Here is a 21,981-nt window from a genome sequence, read left to right on the forward strand (position 1 = left end):
CTGTTACAACTGCCTTCTCTAGATTGCTTTCCTCAAGTAATGTGCTGGTGCACCTAAACTCTCATAACCACCTTTCCTTCCCTTTTTAAGTATTGCTGAAGTGCCATTTTGCTCGGTTTAAACTCAGGTATTGCTTATGCTAAAGTACTGCCTTGCCTAACTTGTTCACAATCCTCTTGGGAAGTGTTGTTGGTGTGTTTCTGAGTCTAATCCTGTATAACTTGTCCTTTCCCTCCCTTTTGAGAAATTGCTAGAGTGCCATTTCTGCTTAATTTACACGGTGCCGTTTTGTTCCGTTTCCACTCTTGCTCAAACTTGTCTACAATTTAAATAGGGAGTTGTATATACTTTTCTTGACCGTTTCAACTTACTTTAATACTAGTGACTTGTGTGCTGGTTTAAGAGTGTGTAAAATAAATATATATATTCTTTTTGATTCAAAGCTTTGGTCAGTGTTTCCTTGTCCCATAGTACTGTAGTCCTATTGTGTAAACCCTGAATACTGCTCATCTCCCTCTTGAGATAAGTCTGACTGCTCAGCCACAGCTACCAACTAAATCTTTGTGGTACAGACTGATACCAAATGGGATTTATTGCTCTCACCTCAAGCCCTAATCTTCTGTAGTGCTCCCTAAGGGACCTGCACAGGATTCTGCCTAACACTGGTGTACAGCAGTGAGGATAACAGTATTGGATTTACATTTTAGAGTACTGCTAGTACCTTAGTTCAATTAACCACAAGGCTTAAAAAGCACTAAAAGTTAATTAAAAAAAAAAAGTAAAAGATGGAAAGCTATAGCCAGGAGACCCTCCTTACAAATACTGCTGATTATTTAAGGGATCTGTGTAGACAAAAAGGTCTTCCTGTCAAAGAGAAAGGAATCAGAAATGATTGAAAGATTGTTAGAAAAACAAAGTATGGAGAATGGGGCTTTAGTGCCCACTACTCCAGCAAATGTAGCAAATATTGAGGATGATAATGTTGATGATGTTATTGTTGGAGCAGGTGAGGAAGACGAGGATAACAATGTCACCCCCTCTGGTCCTCTGCCTGCTCAAAGGCCTCAACCTGTGGCTACTGGACCATTGTCAGTTCCCACATTAAGTCCTGAATTTATCTCACTAGAAAAAATGAGTCTTGAACTTGAATTCAAAAGAAGTAGTGCCCAAACTGAACACAAACACCAAGAATGAAGGCTCAAAGAAATGGAGCTCAATCATGAGCTAGAGATGAAGAAATTGTCCTTGGAAAATGCTTATCTCCCCGGATCCTCTATATCGTCCAGTCCAAAGAGACCCTGGATGCCTAAAGAGATTGTGGGTATGTATGAACCTAAGTTGGATGTGTTAGATTGGTTATCTATGTTTGAGTACAATCATGGGCTCCAGGAAATCACAGGGAATCAGTTGCTTCCCTGGTTATTCTCTAGGCTCCCCCCTGTTGCATCTGATGTGGTAATGGAGTTGGGGGAGGTGGATAGTATGGATTATGAATGTGTAAAGCTAGCTTTGATAGCTAGATTTGGGAAGACTCCTTCCCAGTACCTTAAGAGGTTTAGGACCCTCAACAAGCATGATAGTACCCCTTGGGCTACTTGGGTGAATAAGTGTTTGAAAAATTTAGATGGATGGATTAAGGGTTATAGAGTTAACACTTATGAAGGAATGAAAAATCTTGTCATGATGGAGTCTATCTATGATGCCTGCTCTCCTGATCTCAGACAGCACTTGGCTGATTCAAAGGAAATTGATCCTAGAAAATTAGGCATCCTTGTTCCATAGGCTAGTGGGCCTATTGTGTAAACCCTGAATACTGCTCATCTTCCTCTTGAGATAAGTCTGACTGCTCAGCCACAGCTACCAACTAAATCTGTGTGGTACCGACTGATACCAAAGGGGATTTATTGCATACACCTGCAGTCCTAATCTTCTGTAGTGCTCCCTAAGGGAACTGCACAGGATTCTGCCTAACAACCTGTTATGCGCCAGGTATGTGTGCACTCAGCAGGGGTGGGAGTTTAGGTGGAAAATGTAGCCACAAGCTGGGTCCGGGCTGCCTCACCACGTGCCCTTTCCCCTCCCATGTGCAGCGCCTGTGCCTGTGGTTGGGGATGTGGGGGCACCACCATGTCCACCGGTACGCCCCGCTGTATTGCAACATTGTGCAGGACACATGCTGCCACAATGATCTTGCACACTACTGGGGGTGCATATAGTAGCTGCCCGCCAGAGTGGTCAAGGGAACTGAAGCGTGACTTGAGCACTCCGAATGTGCATTCCACTATGGCCCTGGTTGCAATATGGGCTGCATTGTATCTTACCTGGGGTGGTGTGGTGGCGTTCCATATTGGTGTCATCATGTGGGTGCTCAGAGGGTAGGCACTGTCCCCTGGGGAGGTGATGATGGTTGTCATTAGTTGGGTTTGTGTTTGTCTGTGTGTGACATGCATGGATGTGCAGAGACGTTTCTACTCACAAATGAGCCATGTGTTGCCATGCTTCCCAGCTTCCAGGGCCCGGCTTAGGGCAGACATTTTGTATATGAAACTGTCATGGGTAGACCCAGGATAGTTTGCATAGACAGGGGTGATGATTCCATTGGCATTGCATGCAACCTGTACGTTGATGGAATGCCAGTGCTTGCGGTTGCGGTATATGTTCTCAGTGGCCCTAGGAGAACGTAGAGCCACATGGGTGCAATTTATGGCACTGAGCACTTTGGGGAAGTGTGCCACCCTGTAAAAGTCTTGGACCACTGCCTGCCTTTCTGCGGGTGTTCTGGTCATGTATATGTGCCTGCGGAATGAGGGGAGCACAGTCATGATTGCCAACAACTGGTGTAGGCAGCGTGACTGCGTGGGCTGCTAGACACCCCCAACTATGGCAGTTGTCCACTGAAATGACCCAGTGGCCAAAAATGCAGGACATTGAGCGTCTTTTCCAAGGAACTCAGTGCTTGGGAGCACAAGGTGGGTGATGTGAGGTCATCCTCCCACTCAGTGACCAGGTCTAGGATGATATGAGGTTGAAACCTATACCTGCCATAGACCTGGTCATCAGGCATCCCAAAAAGGCTGGTCCTGGGCAATAAAATGCAGGGCCCGGCTATTCTCCTCCTCCTGCGGTGTCCCACGATCACAGCTGCGAGAAATGGGACATTCATCGTAGCTGTATATGCATGTTTGTTGTTTGCGTGCATTTTTATACAGCGCAGGGGCGCTTCCGCCTGCCTTCGTGTGGCGGACGGGTTTATGCCTGTGCGTGTCTTTTGGTGTGCACGGGTTTTCCCTATTCGCTTCCTTGAATATGTGTTGTTCGCGTGCGTGTGGGCGTTCCATGTATTTCCCAGCAGTACTTCCCAGTTACGCCGTCATTTTCATGCGTTGTTCCCCATTCCACGTGTTCCGTCCCTTTTTTGGTGTGTGCGCTACACGTTGTGCGCTTTCGCTTTGTGCGTCACGCACGGCATTCGGGATGTCGCAGTGACGTGTAAGGTAGGCACGGATTTACCGTAGCTCTCAGGAAAAACACGCGCACAGACTTCCATGAATCGTTTGCTTGCGAATCGCACGCTTGTGCTGGATTTTTCCCGCTTGTGCCAATTATTCCATGAATCTGCCCCTTAATGTGGTAAGTGCTGTCCTACATGATGTCCTATGAGCTGTCATCAGTGATGTCATCATTGTGCTCCTGGACTACATGACAGGCGGGCTTAGACATAAGGTGGCGTAGATTCCAAAGCCTACTAAACCTCAAAGGTTTTGTGATATTAAACCAGCACATCAAATTCACTAAAGTTTTGTTCCTTGAATTTCAATGTTTTTGTAATATCAGTAGCCATAGCATTCTTCGTATAAAAGGGCTTCTAGGTGGTTCATGTTCTTGCTGAGCTGTGCGGTATGGGCTACTAAGCCACTGTCGCTTATAACGAGCCTGTGCACACACATGTGTGCTCGCCCTCCAGACATCACTTTTTAGTGCTGTAACTTGCCGGTATAAACGAGTCTGAATTGTAATGCAGAGCCATGCAGTCACTTTTCGGTCAAGTCTCACACATCTGCGACTGTTTCCTAAAAAGCTCCAACCGCAGCAACCTCTCTCATTCTTAGTGAACCACCCTAGGCACTATTGACATGAATCACATGCCTTCTATTTCAGCACTTGGACATACATATCTCAGTGTTTTTTTAAATAGGGAAAATAGTTCTTACTTTTCTCCCTACATACAGGCGGAATCCACTATGAAACGTATCAGGCTTTTAAATTCCTCCCCCTCGTATCTTCCCTCCTTTCGCCAAAACTCAAATCAAATCCATCGTTCATGTGCAGATTCTAAGCGGACATCACGCGCCTCTGAAATGATCGGACGCTGCCAATAGAAACCAAACTTCCAGCTTCTGTTCATTTTTTCATCTATGGCGTATATTAAACATCTCAATTTCACATCAAGGTATTTACATAAAACAGGACAGGGAGATGTTTTCTCAACCCAACACATAACGCGTTACCATTTCAATTTTTCAATTGACCCATAAAGAATACAGCCGCTGGTTGCCCTCGCAGCAGCAACTTAATTTCACCAAAATGCCAGGGATAGTGGAAGTGACATCACACGACCCTTGACATCTGATGACATCACATGAAGTGATGTCATTAGACCCTTCGCCGAAGTGACATCACGGGAAGCGATGGAACATGACCTTTCAACCCTTGACAAAACATGAAGTGACACCACGTAGCATTGTTCGCAAGCACACTACGAAAAATATGGTTACGATATCACTATAATGTGATGTACATTTCATACAAAAATGGATCGCCATATGTATCGTTAATATCAGTGTGTATAGGCCCATATTACCAAATTACTGTCAATGCAGCAGACGTCCAAGGCCAAATGATAATGATGTGCTATTATATAGCACTTACGCTTAAGCGCTTTATGTAGAGCAAATATACACCCAATATCACCCAACCTGTGTTGGTACTCATGTATCAACCTCAGTAGGATGAAAGGATGAGTTCAGGTGTTTAAGAACAGACTAAATCAGTGACTCACCCCCTGAGGTGGGACTGAAATAAACCTTTTATGAGTCCAATTATCATATAGAATTCCAGAAAGACACATTATTTATTATTAATATTCTTTCTTATTTGGGTTCACTGCTCAAAGTGTTATACTTGTGAAACCCTATGTTTTTTTAAAGAGGCTTGAACAAGAAAGCCAGCCACTCCAGAAACAAAGAGGCCAAGAGCGTACATTTAATAGTTTTTTTTCTTTTTTTTTAAAGTCTTTTTGGGGGGTAGCAAGGGAGAACACACGGGTAGGAAGGGACACCACAGGGGTTGCAGCTACGACCCCTGGCTACCTTCAAATGACATTCCTGGCTCGCAAAGTAGAATCAAACAACTCCCATTTTCCATTTCCCATCCCCAATTCTCCTCTACCCTTTGCAGAGTTCAACACATTCTGGGATGGAAGATACCGCCTGACGTCACGTTCAGGAGGGCTGTTTCCAGTCAGCAATGCACAAACATCCTAAGAAGATAATGTGTGTGCAATTATAAAAATATACAATAAAATACACATTCAATTCCCCAAGAAAAACACAGCACATATTAATACGAAATATACAAATAGGTCAGCTGTCACATTGGTTGTCGCCCAGTCAGACATCCACAGCTGCTGCAGCTGCTTCACATGTAACACACCCGCAGCTGCTGCAGCTGCTTCACATGTTCCACAGCTACTGCAGCTGCTTCACATGTCACGCATCCACAGCGGCTTCACATGTCACACATCCGCAGCTGCTGCAGCTGCTTCACATGTCACACATAGGCAGCTGCTGCAGCTGCTTCACATGTCACACATCCACAGCTGGTTCAGCTGCTTCACATGTCACACATCTGCAGCTGCTGCCTGAGCTGCTTCACATGTCACACATCCACAGCTGCTGCAGCTGCTTCACATGTCACTCATATGCAGCTGCTGCAGCTGCTTCACATGTCACACATCCACAGCTGCTGCAGCTGCTTCACATGTCACACATCCGCAGCTGGTTCAGCTGCTTCACATGTCACACATCTGCAGCTGCTGCCTGAGCTGCTTCACATCTCACACATCCACAGCTGCTGCAGCTTCTTCACATGTCACACATCCGCAGCTGCTGTAGTTGCTTCACATGTCACACATCCGCAGCTGCTGCAGCTGCTTCACATGTCACACATAGGCAGCTGCTGCAGCTGCTTCACATGTCACACATCCGCAGCTGGTTCAGCTGCTTCACATGTCACACATCTGCAGCTGCTGCCTAAGCTGCTTCACATGTCACACATCCACAGCTGCTGCAGCTGCTTCACATGTCACACATATGCAGCTGCTGCAGCTGCTTCACATGTCACACATCCACAGCTGCTGCAGCTGCTTCACATGTCACACATCCGCAGCTGGTTCAGCTGATTCACATGTCACACATCTGCAGCTGCTGCCTGAGCTGCTTCACATCTCACACATCCACAGCTGCTGCAGCTGCTTCACATGTCACACATCCGCAGCTGCTGCAGTTGCTTCACATGTCACACATCCGCAGCTGCTGCAGCTGCTTCACATGTCACACATCCACAGCTGCTGCAGCTGCTTCACATGTACTTGTAAGCATCGCTACTGCTCCTAGTATTTCATCAGTAACGCGGGACATTCTAATCGGGAGCCTTAAGTGTGCATTGGTGGAACTATGCCTTCTTTCCACCAATAACACAAATTATTCTTACTTACATAGGGGACACCCCAACAGCTAAATACACGAATGAATGCAAGAAAATGCACCTGGAGTGCAAGACAAGTGATATAGAGATATGATATCACTCCCTCAGCCTGGGGCGCGTTTGGCCACAGTCGTGCTCCCCGTATGTTGCTGCTGGGGAGCCATGTGTACCCCAAGATGCAACAATTCAGACACGTAATCTCCGAGTAATAGTTATGGCTTTTGCGTCTGCTGTTTTTGTTGCTGTTCCTTTGAGACTGTTACAGAATCCTTCAGAGCTCAACTAAAAATCCTTTAAAACATGTAATGCTCACTCGCTCCTGACAAAGGACACGACACGTCCTTTCCTGTGACGTCTTCCAGAATCATGCCACATATGCTCAGTGCCGGGGAACCCTCTGGGGCCCCTCGGCAGTCCAAATGTCAGCACCCCCTCGCAAATTAGCTCCTAATATGTTCTTCATTTTCTGCACCACTTTTTTCTATCCATTGTCGTGGGCCCCTAAAAGGAGTGGGGCCTATAGGCCAGTGCCTACTTGGCTCAGTGGGTAATGCAGCACTGCGTAAGCTGTCTTCTTGATGTCGGGGTCTCTGGTTATTAGGTTAGAGACAAGGCCTTATGGTCATGTGAGTGGCTGGGTCACGGTCTTGTTGGGAGGAGGACAGTAACAGTCAGATGGGAGTGACAGTCAGATGGGAGTGACAGGTGGGAGTGACAGTCAGGTGGGAGTGACAATCAGATGGGAGTGATAGTCAGATGGGAGTGACAGTCAGGTGGGAGTGACAGGTGGGAGTGACAGTCAGGTGGGAGTGACAATCAGATGGGAGCGGCAGTCATGGGGGAGTGACAGATGGGAGCGACAGGTGGGAGTGACAGTCAGTTGGGAGTGACAATCAGATGGGAGTGATAGTCAGATGGGAGTGACAGTCAGATGGGAGTGACAGTCAGGTGGTAGTGACAGGTGGGAGTGACAGTCAGGTGGGAGTGACAATCAGATGGGAGTGACAGTCAGGTGGGAGTGACAATCAGATGGGAGCGGCAGTCAGGGGGGAGTGATAGATGGGAGCGACAGGTGGGAGTGACAGTCAGGTGGGAGTGACAATCCGATGGGAGCGGCAGTCAGGGGGGAGCGACAGATGGGAGCGACAGGTAGGAGTGACAGTCAGGTGGGAGTGACAATCAGATGGGAGTGATAGTCAGATGGGAGTGACAGTCAGATGGGAGTGACAGTCAGGTGGGAGTGACAGGTGGGAGTGACAGTCAGATGGGAGTGACAATCAGATGGGAGTGATAGTCAGATGGGCGTGACAGTCAGATGGGAGTGACAATCAGATGGGAGTGATAGTCAGATGGGCGTGACAGTCAGGTGAGAGTGACATTCAGGTGGGAGTGACAATCAGATGGGAGCGGCAGTCAGGTGGGAGTGACAGATAGTAGCGACAGGTGGGAGTGACAGTCAGGTGGGAGTGACAATCAGATGGGGGTGACAGGTGGGAGTGAAAGTCAGGTGGGAGTGACAATCAGATGGGAGCGGCAGTCAGGGGGAGTGACAGATGGGAGCGACAGTTGGGAGTGACAGTCAGGTGGGAGTGACAATCAGTTGGGAGCGGCAGTCAGGGGAGAGCGACAGATGGGAGCAACAGGTGGGAGTGACAATCAGGTGGGAGTGACAATCAGATGGGAGTGATAGTCAGATGGGAGTGACAGTCAGATGGGAGTGACAATCAGGTGGGAGTGACAATCAGATGGGAGTGATAGTCAGATGGGAGTGACAGTCAGATGGGAGTGACAGTCAGGTGAGAGTGATAATCAGATGGGAGCGGCAGTCAGGGGGGAGTGACAGGTGGGAGTGACAGTCAGGTGGGAATGACAATCAGATGGGAGCGGCAGTCAGGGGGAGCAACAGATGGGAGCGACAGGTGGGAGTTACAGTCAGTTCGGAGTGACAATCAGATGGGAGTGATAGTCAGATGGGAGTGACAGTCAGATGGGAGTGACATGTCGGAGTGACAGTCAGGTGGAAGTGACAATCAGATGGGAGAGACAGTCAGGGGGGAGTGACAGTCAGATGGGAGTGATAGTCAGATGGGAGTGACAGTCAGATGGGAGTGACAGGTGGGAGTGACAGTCAGGTGGGAGTGACAGTCAGGTGGGAGTGACAATCAGATGGGAGAGACAGTCAGGGGGGAGTGACAGTCAGATGGGAGCGACAGTCAGATGGGAGTGACAGTCAGATGGGAGCGACAGTCAGGTGGGAGTGACAGGTGGGAGTGATAGTCAGGTGGGAGTGACAATCAGATGGGAGCGACAGTCGAGTGACAGTCAGAGGGGAGTGATAGTGAGATGGGAGTGACAGTCAGGTGGGAGTGACAGTAAGATGGGAGCGACAGTCAGGAGGACAGTAACAGTCAGATGGGAGTGGCATTCAGGTGAGGATTGTTCTATAAGCCCTTTTGAGCTACATGTTCCTTTTCCTAGCTCTTTATTGTACTTTTTGCACATGGGTGGTGTAACCCAAAGGGCCTGGTGGGAGTGACAGTCAGATGGGAGTGACAGGTGGGAGTGACAGGTGGGAGTGACAGTCAGGTGGGACTGACAATCAGATGGGAGCGACACTCAGGTGGGAGTGACAGTCAAATGGGAGCGACAGGTGGGAGTGACTGTCAGATGGGAGTGACAGTCAGGTGGGAGTGACAGGTGGGAGTGACAATCAGATGGGAGCGACAGTCTGAGGGGAGTGACAGTCAGATGGGAGTGACAGTCAGATGGGAGTGACAGTCAGGTGGGAGTGGCAGGTGGGAGTGATAATCAGATGGGAGCGACAGTCTGGGGGGAGTGACAGTCAGATGGGAGCAACAGTTAGATGGGAGTGACAGTCAGATGGGAGGGATAGTCAGATTGGAGTGACAGTCAGATGGGAGCGACAGTCAGGAGGACAGTAACAGTCAGATGGGAGTGACAGTCAGGTGGGAGCGACAGTCAGATGGGAGCGACAGTCAGGAGGACAGTAACACTCAGATGGGAGTGACAGTCAGGTGGGGATTGTTCTGTAAGCCCTTTTGAGCTACTTGTTCTTTTTCCTAGCTTGTTAATGTATTTTTTGCACATGGATGGTGTAACCCAAAGGGCCTGGTGCTAATGCTATGGAAGTAAGAGAGCTGGTGATTGGAGACGTCCGTGTATCCGTTGCTATTTTTAATACCTAGCTGCTACTTTCCACCGTTCAGCACTCCTGCAGAAACACTCTCCCCCACATTGGTTTCAGTGTTCTATTCTATGGAAAGAGATTTAAAGTCTGTCTTCTCTTTCTTTGATTTCATGGAAAGAGAGGAAGGACCCTTTATGGGAGCTCTGCATATGTAGTGCTTTCCCCACTGTCTATGCCACACCGTGGGTCTCATTACGGGTCTGGCGGTAGCCGTGCCTGTAACAAAGGCACGGCTTCCGCCAGACTCGTGATTTTACTGGCACCCGCAAACGGGCAATTACCGGGTCATGCCGAGATGGGCGGCCCCGGTAATTGCTCATTCGCGGGTGCCTGAAATAAGGGACTCCCCATCGCCATTCAATGGGAATGGGGAGCTTAGATGCACCGGCACCGGTGCCGGTGCATCCACGAGTTGTGCCCGCGGGTGCCACACTGCCCACCAGGTCGGACCTGGCGGGCAGAGCAAGACCGCTAGCACAACTCGTAGTATGGTGGTACGGTAGTAACGGTGTTGCCTTACCGCCATCCTTGTAATGAGGCCCCATGACATGTTGACTCATAGAGTGGGCATTCAGCATGAGGTTTGGGGCATGAGGCTCAGCAGCCCTCGTGCATGAGGAGCGCAGAGGGCAGAGGAGAGGGGGGGGAACAGGGTCATCTCATCACTGTGCCCCCCCCCCCACCTCTCTGAATGCCTGTGAACACCTGCACTTATGATGATTACACATGGCAAGTAGAGCACCTAGGCGTGTGGTGGCAATGCCTGGCAAATGCTGGACCTGGGCACAGGATGGCAAAATCATTCAAATGTTCTAGTTGCCATAGGCATATCATGCTAACATGTGACACATCCTCAGCCATATATGATCGCCACACAGGGAACTTGTTCACTATATGGGAGTGACAGTCAACTGGAGAGTGCCCAGTTCTGCAAACGCTGTTGGTTTTCTTACCAGAGTAGGAGTTAAGTGGAGGAGTGGAGCAAAGTTCATACTGTTTATGGCACTATCCCAGGCAGCGTTTGGCTCATTGCCCCCAGGGGCACAGTCCCTCCAGCCCTCTGAGCAGTCTCCTGCATCGAGCAGAGCTGGTTATTCAGGAGGTGTGCCTGTGGTGGGGGCGGAGGCGTTCATAGACCACACGTTCCCCTGATCAGAGGATATTCTGCAGCACTCCAGCGCTGGGGGAGAAGGAACGCTGAGGGCTGTGCCATGGGGAAACAGAGGAAAAGGACAGACAGCCACGCACTGCTCAACCAGGGCCAAGAGAATGAGATGGTGAGTGGGGCTGCCACCCAGAGACTGCCATGTGTCCTTCTCATATGCTTGAAAATCTTCTGAAGGGGGCAGAGGGTGTGTGGGGGCTCAGGGGGTCTTGTTGCGTGTCTGTCTTCTGGCAACCCACTTGCTTTGCTCGAGACGTTGTTAACAAAGGATCCTGCAAACTAATAAGCTTTTTTTCATGTACAGTGTCCAGAGCTGTCCTTACACATTCCAAAAGAAATCAAAGTTCGCCCTGCTGGCTCCGGCAGGAAGGGGTAATGCCAGCTACAAGCCGCTTAATCTGCAGGGCATTATAGACAGAGAGAACAAGCGGTGCCCGTGTGCCCTCTTACTAGCAAGAGCCACATCAGTTCAGACGCGTGTCTATAGATGCTCTGTGCCAGCCAATGGCTGCCCGCTCCTACTGCTCGGGTGATTCGGAGAGTCTTGCATCATTGTGGGATTAGACATATGCCAAGAGAATAATGATATTAATAATAACGATAACAGTGATACTATACAGCACCCAAGAATGATGAGGGATGAAGGATTGGAGGGAGTTATGTGTGGTCTTACTTAATTCTCCCGAAGTAATTACCTGTCGGGGCACCACGCATGCGCTTACAACGCATCCAAGAAGCGGGCGGGTGGCAATGATAGCAGGGTGAACAGTGAGGTAAGGATGTGGTTTTTGTCAGGGAAGGGGCATGTGTATGCGTGTGTGTGTGTGTGTTTGTATGTGTGTGTGTGTGGGATGTGTTTGCAGTGCTTTAAGTGGGCCGGGGCCAGCCAGGGCCAGGCCCCGGCAGTCTCCAAAAAGTGGGGCTGAGCCGGGTCCCCGCAAAACATTGGAGGGACACATTATCCTGCCATGGCCGCAGCGGTGAGATGCGCCCACCATTAAGTCCGACAAACTGAGAGAAGTGCCAGCAAGCCACAGTGGGTGGCACTTCTGTCAGTCACTGTAACTTCCTGTCTCTCCCCAGGTCAATAAGGCGTCTTTGACCCTCGGCAAACCTGGGGATTCAGAGCGATATTTCGAGGTTTATAGTCTGAGGCGTCTTTTTGCATCGGGAAAGCTTTTATAAAAGATGGTTTGAATTGTGTACTTTTCAAACCATCTTTTATAAACATAGAATTTTTTTTAAAAGGTGACTTGAAAACTATGCAAACCATAAGGTATGCACACAATTATATAAATGTTATATATTTTTATGTGTACCTTACTATGGTTTGTTTACTTTTTAAGCCATCTTTTATAAACATAGAACATATTTCTATGTTTATAAAAGATGGCTTGCATAGTTACACAAACGATAGTAAGGTACGCATACAAATATATAAATGCTTACATTTATATATTTGTTTGCATGCCTTACTATGGTGTGTGTACTTTTCTAGGCCACGCCCATCCCGCAAGCCATGCCCCCAAAGTAGGCCCCCCCTCGATTTCTTACCCCACTTAAAGCCCTGTTTATTTATGTATGTATTTATTTATTTATTTATTTATGTATGTATTTATTTGTTAACGCCCAGACCCGGAAGCATCACGGCGTGGCTACAGACAGTGGGCAATTGCAACTTTATAATACATTTCATAGGAAAGCAGAGCAATACAAATAACAATGGTATATCTACTTACAGTGTATATACAGATTCACTAAAAAAAAGATTTGTTAAGGGGACGTTATTGTTAAGTTGCACTACTAAAAACCTGTGAAATTCACTAAAAAAAACGTTATAACCGTGACATTATGGTTCGAGGTAAAACCGGAAAAACCCCTGAAATTCACCAGTTATGGTAGGCTAAGCAACCATACCTGCCCTCCCCACTTTGCACTGCTAACACTAACACCTAGGACATGAAAGATGGCATCACAAATGTCATTGATGACATCACTGATGATATTACATGTGTAGCCCCTTTGTTTTTGTTCACTGCCATATGCATATATATATATATATATATTCAGCAAAAAAACTTTTTTAAAGGGATGTTATGGTTCAAAGTAAAACCGAAAATCCCTTTACATTCGCTAGTTATGGTAAGCTAAGCAACCATAACTCGCGCCACCTACGTGCATTGCTAAGACTAACACCCAGGGCATCAAAGATGACATCACTGATGACATCACATTTGTGGTTCCCTCTTTTTTCCTTTAGTGATATATCTTAGCCAGTAATACTTAGGAACAAAACAATCTAAAAGTACTACATTTATAGACTTAGGCCCTCATTACGACACTGGCGTTGGACCATGGTGCGAATAGCACCATGGTCCATGCCGGTAACTTACCGACTCCACCATGGTGGAATGGGGAATTACCGCCCCATTCCAAGGTTGGCGGGGCAGTAATTCCCCATGCCACCATGGCCCTTCTCCATTCCCATTTTTGCCCCATAGGGCTCAATGGGAATGGGGAAGGCGCTAAGTACGGTGCCGCAAATTGCGGCACCGTACTTAGCACCAGCAGGCGTTAAAGTCTCCAACCTGCAAAGGGACCTCGTAATCAGGCGTTAAGGGTTTAACGGCGCCGCCACAATTTACGGCGCCATTAACGCCAGGGTTGTAATGAGGGCCTTACACTTCAAATATGTTCTTACAGTAATTCATTTGGGGTTCACTCTTAGCATGTGAAACATATACATAGGGAGAATACACACTTGAAAGATACCAATGCTTTCTGTGTGTGAAGACAATCAGTGAGGTTATCAACACTTTCTTATGGGTCTGCTGTTTTTTTTATTACTATACTTTCTGTAGATATGTTCATATCTGAATTTGCATAACTCTCTTTAGGGTGCAGTCACATCATGTGATAGTTATTAATAGGGAAGTAGTAGGTTTGAAACAAGCAGAACAATCATTTCTGTGCATAAAAATAATCAGGTAGGTTATGAACAATTTCTGGGTCTACTGCTGCTTGTTTGCATACTTCACATTCCCTTTATATACTCATTTTTGTATTTGTTCTTATGTCTTTCTGTTTTGTATGTAATAATGAAATTATATGGGAAGTGCTTTTCATTACCTATTTATAACATAATGCACAGTACACAAAACTCTAATAAGAAAGCATTTAGCATTTCACTATTTAACATGGGAAGATTATGAATATTGCACCTTCATCATGTATGCTGCATACAATGCTTATGTCTATACATGAGTACATTATTACACTGTAAAGAACTTCATAATAGAAGGCTATTTATATCAATGCATTGCTTAATGCACCACATAGCTCATGTCATCTATTCCAATGACCCTTGACAGTTATTTTACATTACAATAATACTCCCTTGTGCAGACTTTTCATGAAAAGTACATGCACATGTGATGTCATCAGTGATGTCATCAATGACATTTGTGATGTCATCTTTGATGTCCTGGGTGTTAGTCTTAGCAGTGCACGGTGGTGGCGCGAGTTATGGTTGCTTAGCTTACCATAACTAGCGAATGGCAAGGGATTTTCGGTTTTATTTTGAACCATAACATCCCTTTAAAAAAGTTTTTTTTGCTGAAAATATATATATATGTGTATATGGCAGTGAACAAAAACAAAGGGGCTACACATGTGATATCATCAGTGATGTCATCAATGACATTTGTGATGCCATCTTTCATGTCCTAGGTGTTAGTGTTAGCAGTGCAAAGTGGGGAGGGCAGGTATGGTTGCTTAGCCTACCATAACTGGTGAATTTCAGGGGTTTTTTCGGTTTTACCTCAACCATAATGTCACGGTTATAAAGTTTTTTTGTGTGAATTTCACAGGTTTTTAGTAGTTCAACTTAACCATAACGTCCCCTTAACAAAGTTTTTTTTTGTGTGAATTTTACAGGTTTTTAGTAGGTCAATTTAACTATAACGTCATTTTAATAATTTATTTTTTACTGAATGTCACATATTTTCAGTAGGGCAACGTAACCATAACGTCCCTTTAACAAGGTTCTTTTGCTAAACAGTATACACCTTGCAAAGAATGCCACATGACAATATGCTGGCTTACAGCACGGTGACGTGTCCCAGAATCAGTACACACTTAACAGTAAGATCTATAGGCAGCGATTACCAATGCACTACACATTATATATTTTTAGCAAAACTTCTACTTATCTGAAAATTACCTCAGCTAAAGCCATCCCTCCTCCCCAAGAAACAGCAGCACTGCTATAATAAAGAAGCATCAGAAACAGTGCCGCTACTTTACAATTAACAAATTCACAAAAATGTTCCCCGTCCATCTACTGGCCCATATTACTGTTTGTTGCCTCTTTGCTCATTGCCGTTCGCAAATTGCCTTATTAGCTGTCGTACCAAAAAATAAAGCCACCCGTAAACAAAGTAAATATTCCGTTAAGAGCGACCTTTCACAGTGTAAATAAATGTAAACAAAAAAAATTGCATTCACTCCATGTGCTTCATATTTCTTAGTAAAGTACATAGACACAATAATCTTTGCCAGTAATAGTCTAGATTTGCAAAGCAGTAACATGTGCTACTAAAAAATAGGATTACTGGTTATAATACGGCACGGCTTTGGCGCTTCGGATTACAAAACAAAATCCTTTTTCAAGATGGCCACCATAGAAAGGGAAGGCGGTTGTTTCATACATAGGCCCTCTTCTCTTTCCATGGTAGCCTGCAAAAAGCACAAGTACGTGACGTGACGCAGAACCTGTAAATAAACATACAGCGACGTACAACGTAGTAACTTACATTTTGCAATAATAGACTGGATTGTAAAAGAAAACGTTAACATTTTAGAGTTCGTAAAGTAGGTTTATTTAACAATAAACTATCAGAGTGCATCGGAGTAATCCCATTTTCAATGGAAGGATAACAATGGTTCTAAGGGCTTCATTGCAAATGTGAAAGATGAGGCACACGTTGGTCTTTTCCCATACAAAAATGATGCCTTCTTGCTTAAAGCAGCTGCTTTGTTTCCACAGTGATTTCCAAGAAGGCGCCATGACTTCCGGCCTACAGCACCATAAATGTTGTGATGTTGCTCCTAATAGGAGTCATCCCACATAATTGTTATGGACAAGCACCTGCTCATGAGCAGTTGTATTTGGCGTCCAAAAAAGCCGTCACTCGGCATCTGGAAACCATGGCATGGACAGTACAGCAAGATGTACCTGGATGGAAAACGTAATAGAAAATATGTGTCAATAACCAACCTTTAGCAAATAATTGCAAAAAAGACAAAGAATGTGCAAAGTAATACACAAATGTAAGTGGTCAAACATGACATTTTAGTGAAATGTTACTATTGACCATGTGTAAATATAGTAACAGGCTACAAACGCTGAGATTCTGCATGCGCCGTAAGGTAAAAAAAAAATGGCAACTACACATGAAGATGATAAATGAGTTATGAAGGCAAAATGAATGGACACGTAAAAAAAAATTACATCTCGTGATGTCAAACAAGACCAAAATAACGTGCAAAGTGATACACAAACCTATGTGGGCAAACATAACGTTTGAAACAAGAAATATTAATGCTAAAAAAGGGTGAGTGTAGTCATACCCTGCAAACACAGAAACTCTGCACTCTCCATTATTGGAGGAAAAATATAACAGCTCAGAAAGATAATACTTCAGTTATATTGGCACAAGTAGAGTTGCGGTAATTTAAAATGAAAACGCAGGTCGGTGTAGAGTGGTGAAAAGTAAACTTACATAATATGTACTGCCTCCATTCTTTTTCACCAAGTCAGACACTAACGTATTTGCACCGAAGAATTTCCGTGGAGTGATATTGCATGTGCCTTACAAATGTTTTTAAAACATAACTTTTCAATTGCTATTTTTTTCAAACCTTTCATTCCTTGAATTGCTTGTAAAGTTTCCCTTTCGCTCAAGGTCAAAAAACAATTGCCACTTATACATTTACTCGGATGCGTGGGCCTATTGAGCGTGCAACCAAAAAAGCAACTCATGTGACCTTCACTCAGAAGGCAAATACATTCTTACTTTGCAACAACATATTGAAATTCAATTATGAGAACCGCTACTCCCATACACCTCCAGAATCGCTGTTTCCAGCAAACAGTGCGGATGGCGGGCTTAGTTTTCAAAACTTAATACGCCAGTCTGACGGCAATATTATTCCAAAAACATTGTAACCCAGACACACTAATTGGTAGTGGTACAGTGAGCACCAACTTAGATTTAACCGTATGACTTTGGTGACAAGAAAACTACACTTTTTACAGTTTGTGCTGCCACATCCCATCCCAGCCTCCTTAAAGGTCACCTTCTGGAATAGTATTTCATAAGTGCAATGCTGTCTTGTTTTGTATGTGTTACTGGCGATCTCCGCGTACACCAAAACCTGAATAAAAGATGGCGGGGGCACCGAAGAAAGCTGACGTACTTCACGCAGTTCCACAACCAATCAGGGAAAGCGCCAAATGTCTGCGGACACAAACTTTTTCCCCCATTCAGTCAAAGGGGAAAAGAGATGTTTTGGGAACCCCCTCTTATAAATTACCCCCCCGGACCAAACATCATCAAACTTTCCAAAGAAATTCAGAGTTGCCGATATACGTTTTTTTGCAGAGTTTGGTGAGGATTTGTGCAGGGGGAGCAGAGTTATAAAGCACCCAAAAAAGTGTTCTTCCTATGGAAACAGCAACTTCACCATAACTACACAGCCACTAACGTGGCTGTCTAATATGCTGCAGTGGTTGTGGGCAGGGCCTAGAGGTTCGGATGTATGTCCAGAGATATTTGAATGTATGTGTACAGTGGCTTATAACTCCACTGCTTATAAGTTCGTTCTTGGGTTGCATGGCCTATGGCCACGCACCCAAGACTGTACACCCTCCCCAGAACCATCTGACCGCTAAGCAATTCTATGGGTGTATGCATTGCTGTGCTATGGTGTGCTGGTTGTGGACAGGGCCTAGAGTTTTGGAAATATGGCGCACAGCCTACGGCCTGCAGCCATGCAGCCAAGACTGTACATTCTGGCCACAATCAATGAAAACCATGGTGCCTTATAACTTCACTGCTTATAAAAAGTCCAAGCACCCAAAACTTTACATCCTGGCCATGACCACCACAGCATATTGCACCCATTACGGCTTGTAAATCCACTACGTATATATTGATGTTTGATACTACGGTTGTATCTATAGCTGTGATATGGTGCAGTGGTTGTGGCCGGAGGCTAGAGTCTTGGGTGTAGGGCCATATATATGTGAATGCATGGGTGTTCAGTATATGAAACCCATAGTGGCTTATAACTGCAGTGCTTATAACTGTGTTTTCGGGTACATGGCCTTCAGCCATGCAGCCAAGACTCTACGTACTGTCCACAACTACTACAGCATATCGCACCAATAGTGCCTTATAAATTCTCTACGTACAAATTTGATCTTGTGTACATGGCCTTTGGCCATGCATCCAAGACTCTAGTCCCTCCCCACAAACACCTGATCAATGAGCGAGACTACGGGTGAAGGTATAGCAGCGATATGCTGCGGTGGTTGTGGCCAGGGCCTAGCGTCTTGGGAGTATGGCCTATGGCCAACGGCCTACGGCCATGCACCCAAGACTCTAGGCCCTGGCCACAACCACTGCAGCATATCACACCCATGGCGGCTTATAACTCACTACCACACCCATAGAATCAAAAATTTTAACTGGAGCATGTACTCCACTTTAATGACCTCTGACACCACGCGTGTCCTTAGAACAGTTTGAAGTTGCCTGCGCACAGCACGGACTGAAGTACTTTCCTTATGAGACCCCTCATTTTCAGTACTTACAAACATCCCGGACAAGGCGGGCATGGCGAATACATCATTAACACCTGTCGCCTAAACAAGTACAGTATTTCACCCATCTCTTACTCTCTGGACCTCCTCAAACACTAGCAGACCAAAACAGTTTCCAAAACAGCATTTCGCGTCTGGTTGCGACCGCGCTGTCGTCAGATCCAAGATGTCGGGCGCATCCACACATTCTGATGCATATCACGGCTCACTGCAGCCAATCGGTGAAGAAGTCACGTGTCTGCAGTCATGACGCCACCCCCTAGCCAATCGGTGTCTTATCCGCGGAGCGAACAGGGAAGTGTGACCGTGGAGTGGACATAGATATCACAAATTTGTTTAGACATATTTTTTGGTTGTTTTAAAGGAAACTATGGGCATATTGTCACCAAATTTACAAAAGCACGCTTTCGGGACCAAGCCCCTGCCCCTGGCGCAAATCTGGTGAAAATCCGTCCAGCGGTTTGACCTGTAGGCGTGCGCAAAGTTTTTCCCCATTCAGTCTATGGGAAAAAAAGATGTTTTGGGACCCCCCTATAACTTTTGCCCCCTGGACCAAACATCACCAAACTTTGTAAAGCGAATCAGAGTGGCCCATATACTTACTTTGCAAAGTTTGGTGAGGATTCGTCCAGGGGGAGCGGAGTTATAGGCCACCCAAAAAGTGCTCTTCCTATGGAAGCAGCAACTTAACCATAACTACACAGCCACTACTGTGGCTGTGTGCAGTGGTCGAAGTGAGCGGGAGCGGTCGGGAGCGGTGCTCCTCTACTTTTTGAAATTACGTTTTACAGCTCCTATACTTGTATTTTAAAAATAAACCGTTTCGGAATGGTTTAGTTTTAAAATAAAAGTGTAGGAAGACATTGCAGCTTGCACTTTCAGTGCACTTCACTGAACGTTCCCTTAAACAGCAGGTGCAAGTGTTTGGGGGTTTGTATTGTGTGTGGGAGTGGGGCGTGGTGATGGGGTTTGTGGGGAGTGTGTGCAGGCCAGCAGGGAACATAGTTCCACTACTTCTGTTTGTACACTTCGACCACTGAATAAAAGGATGTGTGAAAGAACAGCTAGGTTAGTATTGGTTGAATGGCCAGGTTTTCAGTGATTTTTTGAATAGTGGGAAGGAGGTTTCAGTCTTGATATTGGTGGGTAGTGAATTCCAGTGTCTAGGTGCCAGGACTTTGAATCCGCTGCCCCCCACGTTCTCTCTTTTATATTGTGGGATTTCGAGGTGAAAGTTGTTGTTAGATCTAAGGAGTCTTGTCTGGGGTTTCTTTGCGACTGTGTTGATAAGGTATTTGGGTGCTTTATTGGCATTTATGCGTGATACTTTGGGTTTTGAAACAGTATCCTGGCTTGGATGGGGAGCCAGTGATTGTCTCTCCTAGTGGTGGATAGATGATCAGATTTTTTTATTCCTAGGGCAGCTCGGAGAACTTTATTCTGCATGAGCTGGAGTTTGGCAATGTTTGGTTTAGAGGTGCTCAGGAATAGGATGTTACAATACTCGAGCTTGGAGAGTATATGTGCTCTTGCTAGTGTAACGCAGTTGTTGGGTGAGAGGAATTTACGGCTTAGAGAGATAAGTTTGGATGTATGGACAGTGGAGGAGGCTGGTGTAATTACTAGTTTAGAAATGGTTAAGGTGGCGTCTAGATAGACACCTAGAGTATTTACTTGTTTGAGTACTGGGATGGGGGTGCCATCGATGATAAATGATTCATAAGTAGGAGGAAATGATTCAATTTTAGAGGGCGAGCCTACTATGAGTAGCTCTGTTTTGTCATCATTGAGGCAAAGGCTATTGTTTGCCATCCAGTTTTGAATAAGTCAGTATATTTGGTTGATGAGCAGTGAGTCTTGCTCGTGGTTGCCTGTTAGTGGGATGAGGATCTGGAATCCAGAGCTGCAAAGAGCAACTTAGTATAGGCATCGTACAATGTGGGGGATTGGCATGAGCCTTGCGGGACGCCTATGGGAATTGGCATAGGGTCGGCTGATTCTTTGCCGATGGATACTCTTGATGTCCTGTCTGCTAAAAAGGATTTGATCCAGTTAGTGGCATCCTTAGACATATTGAAGTTGTTAGCCAATGTGTTACAAAGTTTATCGTGGTCTACCAAATCGAACGCCGCCGAGAGATCCAGTAGCATTACTAGGCAGAGTTTACCTACTTCTCTGGTGGCGTCCATTTGGATTTTTAGATCTAGTATGGCTGTCTCTGTGCTGTGATTACGGCGGAATCCTGACTGTCGGTCCCCTAGAAGTTGGTGCTGTTCTAGGTGGTTTTGGATCTGGGAGTAGGCTATTTTGTCTATTATTTTCAGGAGTAATGGTATAGTTGTGATCGGTCCATAATTCGTAGGGATGGATCTAGGCTCGTTTTTTTTAGGAGGGGGGTTACCCATGCTTTTTTAATGCTGGTCGGGACTGTATTCGTGTGCAAGGAAGCATTAACAAATTCAGTGATGATGGGTGTAAGGGTGGGGGTGCATAGTTTGGCTAGATGGGATGGGAATTGGTCTTCCTTGCAGTTAGATGCTTTGAGGTTCTCTATGGTGTCTGACACTTCTTTGGCTGAGACTTGTGAAAATTGGAAAGGAATACCAGGGGTGGGATTGGATTGGTTCGCAGTAATGGTAGGTAGGGTTTTTTCTGCCAAGAGTGACTTCTTACTATCAATTTTCTGTTGGAGTAATATGATTCTGGATGCTAACGCGTCTTGTATAGTGGTGCACCCTGCTTTGCTGGCGTTGGTGCGTACACTAACTTGACAGGGATTTTACCTTGTGAACTGAAGGGTGGGTGGGGAGTGCGGGGGTGGCGGGGGTGTCCCCCGCGGAACACATGGCACAGTGTGGAGGGAGGAGGATGGGTAGAATGTGGGTTGCATGGGTATCCCCTGTATTGGGAGAGAACAGCAGCAGGGCGCTAAGAGTGAATGTTGTTTCCCCGCAT

The 21,981-nt window shown here is 45.9% G+C and overlaps 1 protein-coding gene across 2 annotated transcripts in view; it reads left to right on the top strand.

The window, feature by feature from the left end:
- Window positions 1–11,019: 11,019 nt before the first annotated feature.
- The window catches only part of LOC138491105 (probable cation-transporting ATPase 13A4), an 891,483-nt gene continuing 880,521 nt past the window's right edge, over window positions 11,020–21,981 (top strand). For both annotated transcript variants that reach the window (XM_069617424.1, XM_069617425.1), the window contains exon 1: window positions 11,020–11,250. In XM_069617424.1, coding sequence (XP_069473525.1) covers window positions 11,185–11,250 — 66 coding nt within the window. In that variant the 5' untranslated portion in view covers window positions 11,020–11,184. The remainder of the gene's footprint in view (window positions 11,251–21,981) is intronic.

The sequence above is a fragment of the Ambystoma mexicanum genome, chromosome 10 (genome assembly GCF_040938575.1).
Source record: "Ambystoma mexicanum isolate Mex_15411 chromosome 10, UKY_AmexF1_1, whole genome shotgun sequence".
Classification (NCBI taxonomy): domain Eukaryota; kingdom Metazoa; phylum Chordata; class Amphibia; order Caudata; family Ambystomatidae; genus Ambystoma; species Ambystoma mexicanum.